The sequence below is a fragment of the Oryctolagus cuniculus genome, chromosome 16, assembly GCF_964237555.1.
Source record: "Oryctolagus cuniculus chromosome 16, mOryCun1.1, whole genome shotgun sequence".
Taxonomy (NCBI): Eukaryota; Metazoa; Chordata; class Mammalia; order Lagomorpha; family Leporidae; genus Oryctolagus; species Oryctolagus cuniculus.
The window spans coordinates 16,082,856-16,091,440 of record NC_091447.1 but is presented as its reverse complement, the minus strand read 5'-3'; the positions used below and the strand labels follow the sequence as shown (position 1 = coordinate 16,091,440).

General features: G+C 50.8%; 1 protein-coding gene across 1 annotated transcript; it reads right to left on the bottom strand.

Annotated features, from left to right (window-relative positions):
• Positions 1-207: 207 nt before the first annotated feature.
• Positions 208-7,471, bottom strand: NPY (neuropeptide Y). The gene is given in 4 exon segments (NM_001160286.1): positions 208-395; positions 2,023-2,103; positions 6,265-6,452; positions 7,391-7,471. Coding segments are annotated over 3 exon segments (294 nt in total). The 5' UTR covers positions 7,391-7,471; the 3' UTR covers positions 208-370.
• Between the last annotated feature and the right edge of the window lie 1,114 nt (positions 7,472-8,585).

Below are 8,585 nucleotides of genomic sequence, written 5' to 3'. Positions count from 1 at the left end.
CACACATGCACACACACACACACACAAGCACATTCATACCAGCTATGTCTTGGTCATCCTAAATTATTCTATCTTTATATCTTCCATAGTCACTGCTCGACTATCAGCAAAACGAACCCTGAATCTGCTCCTTGGGGGAGATTATAATTCAATGACTAACTTATTTTCACTTTGCAATGACAGATTTTTCATTGAGAAAGGCACAGGTCTGAATGCAAGGGACTTTATTGAAACGCACATATATTCAGTGAGAACAATGGAAAAGACTGCAGACGGCTGCATGCACTGGTCGGATGGGCAGACTGTAGTTTTACGGGATGAAACACGGGTTGAAAATAGGAGAGCGCTGGAGAGTACATTTCGTTTCCCATCACCACATGGAAGGGTCTTCAAGCCTGCAAAACATAATAGCACAGAGTCTAAGAGCAGCTTCCCCGGGAGGTTGGCTAGAGTGAGGCTTTCTGTTCTGAGCTCCGCAAGTCTGGAGAAGCCTCCGGTAGGCGCTCTGAATGGGAGGCTGTGCAGCTGTCAGAACCCGAGACAGCAGCTCGGGGAGAAAATACTCAGTTCCCCCTCCTGATAGGGGAGCTCAGGCAGCTCTCAGGGGGCGGATTTAAAGGGCTTTGTGCATATCAAGGCAAGGCCTCCAAAGCTCAGAACAACAGGAGTCACATGGAGCTGCAACAAGAAAGCTACTGTTGGCAACTCTGCACGCGCTTGGTTGTTTTCCTGCAAGTCTCTAAGTAGGAAGATGCTAGTTATTACACCATAAAGAGCCCTTTGAAATAACAGAGCAGCGTCACAGGCAACTCCAAGGCTGGCCAGTCTTGTCTCCTAACTACACATGCTTGAGGCTGTCCATCAGGGTATAGTTAACTTTACGTCATGCATGATCTGTTTGATTTGGGGCTACCAAACCAAACCCAACCCAACAGCAAATAGGCTGGTTAGCCATTCTGGATTGTTATTTTTCCAACCCTAAGTAGACATGGCTTGATTTTTTTTCCCTTGGCAGATATCACAGGCAAGTCAACAAAATGTATTTCCCGGTATTAAAAACATCCCTTATGAATTTTCCACCTGCCTCTCTTGCCTTTTGCTTGTGTAAGTTGGGGCTGGTAACTCTGGGGCCAAGAGCACTGGCCTTTGATTCCATTTCAAATCATTGCTTCCCTTGGAGAAAACAAATGTGACCGCTCAGTACTTGTACCCCTCGCTGTGGCTGGCCACTTTGCAGGGGAACTGAGGGAGGGTGTGGGGGAAGAGTGCGTCCCAGCCAGTCAGCCTGTAGGTTCTCTAGAAAGGATCTCAACAGCCACACTCCCTCCAGTCCCACTCACTGAGCAAGTGTTCTAGTGACCCCTTCTGGGGAACTTGGTTCTTGACAGCAGAGAGCTCTGGATTTAAGGCAGTCAAGGGGCCATAGCCAAGAGGGGACCCCATACCATACCATATATTGTGATCTTACTGTGGATAGAGGCAGGAGGCAGGGGCAAAGACAGAAAACCTGGGAGTGGGGGGTTACAAAAATGGAGGAAAACCAGGCTTCTTTTCGGCAGCACTGCTTATCCAGGGGGAGCCAGAGAATCCTCACCCGACATCCATCACTTAGACACTTTCTCAAGACAATGCCGTGCTCCAAGAAAAGCCTCGTGCTACAGACAAGCTCCTAAGACTAACACATCACTCAACAGTGATTCATCGAGTGTTCCTTTGTTGCTGAACTAAACCATGGCAGAAGTGATCAGAAGCACCAGGACACCTGGCCCCTCCCCAGAATGTGAGAACACTAAAGGTCACCCCAGCTAAAGACGGGCAGATGGTCATTCCCACTTAGAGCTGGGAATGGGCCAGGTTAGAGATTTGCCAGTGAGCACCCGAGAAGAAAGGTCTCCCCAAACTGGCGCTCTTTCCCCATTTCTGCCTGAATCTCTGGGAGACCCCACCCCAATACCTCTGACTCCCCTCACTGCCCGGCACCTCAAGTTCTACAATGATGTCCCCATCACTGCCTTGTCCTACCTGGTTCTGGGAACATTTTCTGTGTTTTCTCTCATCAGGAGGTCTGAAATCAGTGTCTCAGGGCTGGATCGCTTCCCATATCTGAAAAAGGGGGGAGATGAACAATCTTTTGAAGCCATTTTGGAATAGCCACATAAACCTTGGGGAAAAGACGAGATAATCGCCCACTTGGGGGATTCAACCTAAGTTGTTTTCAGTTGTTTATCTGCTAACTAGATCTATGTGTATGAGGCTTATATTATCAGAAACATTACCATGATATGAATTCAAATTACATATATTTAAAATTTGCTTAAAGACTTAATACTTTAGTAGACAATTTAAACCCAATCGAAATTTTTAGTTAAATCCTTGCCCTTTTTTTAAAAAAAAAAAAAGATTTTATTTATTTATTTGAAAGAGTTACACAGAAAGAGAAGAGGCAGATTGAGAGAGAGAGAGAGGTCCTCCACCTGATGATGGTTCACTCCCCAATTGGCCACAACAGTCAGAACTGCGCCAATCAGAACCCAGGAGCCAGGAGCTTCTTCCAGGTCTCCCACACAGGTGCAGGGGCCCAAGGACTTGGGCCATCTTCCACTGCTTTCCCAGGCCGTAGCAGAGAGCTGGATCGGAAGTGGAACAGCCAGGTCTCAAACCGGCACCCATATGGGATGCCAGCGCTTCAGGCCGGGAAGTTAACCCACTGTGCCACAGTGCCGGCCCCAAATCCTTGCCTTTTCATACTACCACAAATAATACATTTATGGGTACACTTTGATAATTAGGGGACAGGAAACAAAAATAAACTGGAAGTCTGACTTAAAAGTTTCCATAACGAATTGATTGGCTCCAGTGCTCACCACACACAGCAGCTTAGATCTTACTAGGAGACGAGATAATATTTCAGAAAGCATCCTAGGAAAAATAAAACAAAACTAAGACCCGCCCTGTCTCTGAAACTCCATTTTCTCATTTGTAAAGATAAAATCATAAGCCCTGCTTAAACCAGAGTCTTTGCGAAATCCAATGTGAGATGTGGGTCACAGTGCTGGAAAAGTGGCAAAATGATTCCTGCTGTCCAAATGCATCCACCTCATAGGCACAGGCATCCTGGGTCCCTTATGTGCCACATTTATGAGGCGACCAAAACCCACAGGCCTTCTGGATGCTGCGATTTCATCCCTCTCCGTAAGCAAAAGGGAATCCTACAGGGCCATGAATGTGTGTGTTCTCCTGTAGCAGGAGAAAGCGGCAACCGACACCTGCAAGGCTGCTTTTACCTGGGAGGCTAATCTAGGCCACCTGCCCCAGCACACTGGGAAAGGGGGCTACCGAGTCTATACTAAACTGTGGTTTTTCAAGAGGCTAATTTCCTCTTTCTTAGGAAAAGCAGGGACCACCGGCAGTTGCTTTGTTTGCAAATCAAAAATCAACCTGGTGTGGATGACTACTAGGTGCCACAGTGGAATGCCAGCCAGGCCAAGCATAGTTAAATTTGACTTTGTGGTGAGATCTCCTATCTCAGCTGCTTTGCTGGTACCCCAGGGCTGCACTTCAGGCTCCTCCCACCCCTCTTCCTCTCGCCCATCCTTTGTAAGATTTCCTCAAGGATTTTCTGGAGCTGCTGCTCACACTTAGGTATTCTGTCCATGCACTGATTTTACTTATCTTAAAACTCTTGGCCAACCTGGGTTCATTTATCTCTATCACGCTCCAGTGAGCTAAAGAACTGCCAACTATTTTCTCCAATGTACTAGTAAAGGATCTAAATAGTAAGATTTACAGCCAGCCAGCCCCACCCCAGGAATGCACTGTTCATGCCTCTTCTCTCTCTAATTAACTCTGGGCTGCCCTCGTCTCTAAGAAGCTTTCCTTTCAAAGATTCCCAGACCTGGCTGCACCTTAGAACCACCTGGGGAGCTTTAAAAACACAACAGTCCAGGCCCCACCCCCAATGGCCCAACTTAATTGGTCAGGGAGGAGTCCCTATATTGAGAAAGCTCCCCAGGCGATTCTACCGTGCAGCAGGATGGAGGGCCACAAACCTGCAGCTGGGCTTCTCAGCCGTGGCATGACTGACATTTGGAGCTCTGGTAGGACCAGTCTGGGCCACTGCCGGATGTGTAGCAGAGTCCCTGGCTACCACCCATGACATTCCAGTAGCACCCACATCTTACTTGGGACAACCAAAAATGTCCAGACATTGTCAAATGTCCCGAAGTGCATAAAATCACTCCCAGCGAAGAACTAATCCATGGAACTACAGAAGCAACGAGCGGTAGATGCAGAATAAACTATGCAGCTTTCAGAAACAATGAACCAGGGATATACACAGCACAGGAAAATAACTGAAAGACGTCAGCAGGTAGAAAAAGGAAGAAAGACAATGATTTTAGAAGACCCTTTTTACCAACTTAAAACTCACAGATGACTGAAATTTTCAAAAGCACCTACAAATGATCTTCAGAAAGTTCATGGAAGATGCTTATTATTTTAAATCTATGCACGGATTTCTTTTCTTTTTACACCAATGTAAGTTTAATTCCATTTTCTTCTGTGAACTTTTGGAAATACCCTCATCCATGTGAACGTGAGTGGGAAGCCAATGAGTGCAGAATGAAGAGGATGGAGTTGGGTTGTGAGTCTCCGATGGTTTCTAAGAAGGAATTACCTGGAGATGAGACAGGAAACTCGGCCCCAGGGACCCATGCGCTTCTATCCAATACTACCTACTCCCTGGGAAATTCAAGTCCTCCCCTCTCCTTATTTTTTCCCTCACACTGACTGTTGATGGTGGGGACAATATCCAGGTAAATTCATTAGCAGGGCTCCTATTCTGTTTTTAAAGGAGCTTTCCTAAAATGTCCTCGATTTCATGATCTGAATGGAGATAATCATACTCGCTTTCAAGCTTTGAGGTGAAGACTGGGTGATATAATGCCTGGGAGAATATTTATGAAATGATAAAGCTTCATACCAGTCATCTTTGCAAAAAAGAAAATTATGCTATACTAACTCATTAAGCAATAAATGTTTTTCTAGAAAAAAACAGTTAATATAGTTTTATTTGTACAAGTTCTTATCTCTGTTTTCTATAGCAGCATAAGCAAGCATTTCATTTTCTGGGAAGCAAATTAGGATACAAAGCTTTGCTTTTTGTTAATTAAAGTGATCATATTTCAAAGCATCACAAACCAATGCTGCTTAATTCAGGCATTTTGCATGTTTGCTGATGCTATGTAAACTGGAGCTTTATCAAAAGCTTTTCAGGATGTCATGCACCTCTTTGATGAACAGAAAAAAAGGAAACTTTGTTTTAGGAGCATAAATTCTTTGCTATCTGGAGCCTTTCCAGCTACTCCCTGACTTGTAAATAGTGAAAATAAGTCAATGAACAAAAAAATCAAAAATACCTTAGGACACACGATTTGAAAGTGTTTCATAGCACAAATGCATAGCAAGGGCTCATTCAGCTCATTTGATCTCAGTAATTAAGATAAGTTATTCAATAATTTAGAACTAAGATGAACCAGTTTTAGAAACACATGGTAACTCTTGGATTATCTGTAAAATAGTTTGGATTTGATTTTCCCTTCGATCTTCAGTGTTGAGACTGAAAACGTAGGGCTTCATTTTGGCTCTCGAGGGCTGTTGGTATGAAGTGGACACTCAGATACCATGTCACCCCTAGGGTCCTCCCAGAGATACCTGATTACAGGTGAGCACTCTCTTTGCAGAACTCATCTGCCATACAACGGGCAAAGTCTGTCAGCTTTTTCCATGTTACCTCTCTCATTGTTGACACTGGGATTTTCAAGTATGGGAATAAGACTGCAATTATTCTAAAGACAAAAGACAACTGTTAAAGAAACACACGACTGTAACTATCTTTCCAGCAACTGTCCTTCCACTCCTTCTGGGCAGGGTGGGAGGACCGGGAGGACCCCTTGATTTTGTTTGGTGGTTCTGCTTTCCCCACTTACTCTCCCCTCTCCCTGCAGCCCTGCCCCAGAGCACCTCTGCCCCTTGCACTTTGCCATGGAGGTTTCTAGACTGGCCCCTAACTGCACGGAAAAACAAGTTGGGAAAGGGGCGGCTGGAAGGACATAGCCTGGAGCCTGAGATCCTGACCCAGGGGACAGACCCACCTAGAGCTGAGTGGTGCCTGATTCTGTCCTGCCCCGGGACAGAGCCAAGAAAAGGGAACGCGCCCTGTCCCCTGAGACCTCGGTGCTCTGAGCATGCTGGCTGCGCACCCACCTCTGCCTGGTGATGAGGTTGATGTAGTGTCGCAGCGCTGAGTAGTATCTGGCCATGTCCTCTGCCGGCGCGTCCTCGCCCGGGTTGTCCGGCTTGGAGGGGTATGCCTCGGCCAGCGCGCCCAGGCATACAAGCAGGGACAGGGCGAGGGTCAGTCCCGACAGCCCCAGTCGCTTGTTCCCGAGCATCTGTGGGCACAGAAGTACAGTGGAGAGGCTTAGGGGTCGGGGGATCCTAGGACACACGCCCCACACTTGCCTCCTCTGCCTGCCATGCTCCTCTCGGCACCACCACCCACGACCCCCAATCCACTCCCGGTCCAGGCTCGGCGATGGAACCTGAGTTTGAGGAGCACCACGCCCCGGGCTCAGGGCGCCGCCGGCGCTGGCCGGGACCCTCTGCTCTGCAAGCCAACTCCGTGCGACTTTGTTGCAAGTGCCAGGGGCCAAGTGTCCCGTTCACTCCAGACACTTTCTAAACTGGGTTGGAAGCGCTCTTGCTAAGGCTAAGGAACGACGGCGTTCTCTTCTCCAAACCTTCGTCAGTGGAGAGAACTTTTCTTTGTTACTGGCTGCAGGGTGGAAAGTGACGCTGGGGTCTTTGGGGTGACGATCTAGGGCCTCCACTGACAGCGACTGGCTGCCTCCGGGAAGGAGGAAAGACAGCGACTCCCGGGGCCAGCCAGTCCCAGTTCAGCCCCCAGGGAGTTCAGGTCCAGGGAGGCGCAGAGCACGAGGCTCCGAGCGCGGGAGTCCACATTCCCGGGCGCCGCCGAGAAACCTCCCTCCTCCCTCTGGGCTTCCAGGCGACGACCCCCAAAAGGCCGGCAGGTGCTCTCGGATGGGGATCCCGCGTCCTCCTTCCATTTCCTCCCAAAGATCACTCCGAGGGACTGCCCGGCCAGGAGGGCACGGGGCAAGGGCGGGTGGGCGATCGGAGGGGTCCGAAGGCACAAGTGGAACTGGGCAGGCGCGGAGCTGGCAGAGCCTGGCGCGCAGAGGCTGGGAGCGGGGCGCGACCCTCCCAGGGTTCCAAGGTTCCGCGGGGAGCGAGACGGCGCCCGTGGCAAGTTCACCGGTGCCCGCCTGGCTTCCCACCCCCCATCCAGACGGGTCGTGGCACTCACTGTGGCTGACGGGCGAGCTGGGCGGCTAGGGCTCTGCTGTCGGGCGCGCCTCTCCGAGGGGTGAGAGCCGGCGGATGGGGTGCAGAAAGCGGGTCGCCACTCGGCTTTTATGCAGCTCCCTCGCCTCAGCAGGAGGGGCCGCGGGCGATCACGCTTGGGTGACTCCCACCCGCCACTTCCCGCCCCCGAGTGGCGGGGGGAAGAGGGCTGGAGTCGCAGCAGCGCCCGCACGAGTGTTGTCTATGGGAGCCACCCACGCTGCAACTCTCCCGCCTCGGGCTTTGCCTGGAGACCCGGGCCGGGGGTCAGAGCGCGCTGGACAACGCCAAAGCCAAGTGCGAGCCCTCGTGCTGCTGCTGCCGCGGCGGCGGCGGCGGCGCCCAAAGCGGCTTTTCTCGCCCCGTCCAGTCCTGCGGAGGAGCGTCTTTGTCCCCGGCCTCCCGCATGACAGCCGGCGCACTACCGGGCGCTGGCCCGAAGGTACCCGGACCCTCCCCTCGATGGAGCTCCTCCAGGACCCACCCAGGACCCTCAGTCGGCACAGCTGCAGCTGCACCCTCGGGCGGCACAGCTGCGCGCGTTCGCAGGGAAAGGCAACCGTGCGCACGGGTTTTTCCTGTGCTTGGAGCAGGTCGCAGGCGGCCGCCTCCTGTCCCCAACTCGAAGATCCCAAATTCGCCCGCCACGAGCTCAGAGCGGGCTCCCAAGACTTGAGCCTCTTTTCGCGGCTGGTTTTTCTGAAAGATCAACCCTCCCCAGTTGCTCGTCCCAAAGCAGCCAGCCTGGCTGGGTGGCGTCCTGAAAGAGTGAGGGAGACACCACTCCCGGGTCGGAGTACGCCGCGCCCACGTTCCCGGGTTTGCCGCGTCCGGAGACTCGCTGTCCCAAGTGGCGACAGCTGAGCGAGGAGCGGCTTCTCCCCTCTCTGCGAGTCCTTGTAGAGTCCGAAGTACCTGGTTGATTTGAAAAGGCAGCTTCTGATAGAAACGAAGCAGGTTAACAGCCGATCGACATTAGTTTGCGCTCCCTGTTACACCTGTTAAGCGACTGTCAAAGCGACAAGAAACTTAACAGAGGGACCAGGGAGTCTGAAGTTCCCTAGAAGTCGAAATCTTTCTAGATAAAATGGCATGCTGGGAAAGCAAAGCGCCAAGTTACTCAACTTGTGCAGATGACAAGATTTCTGCCAAACTGA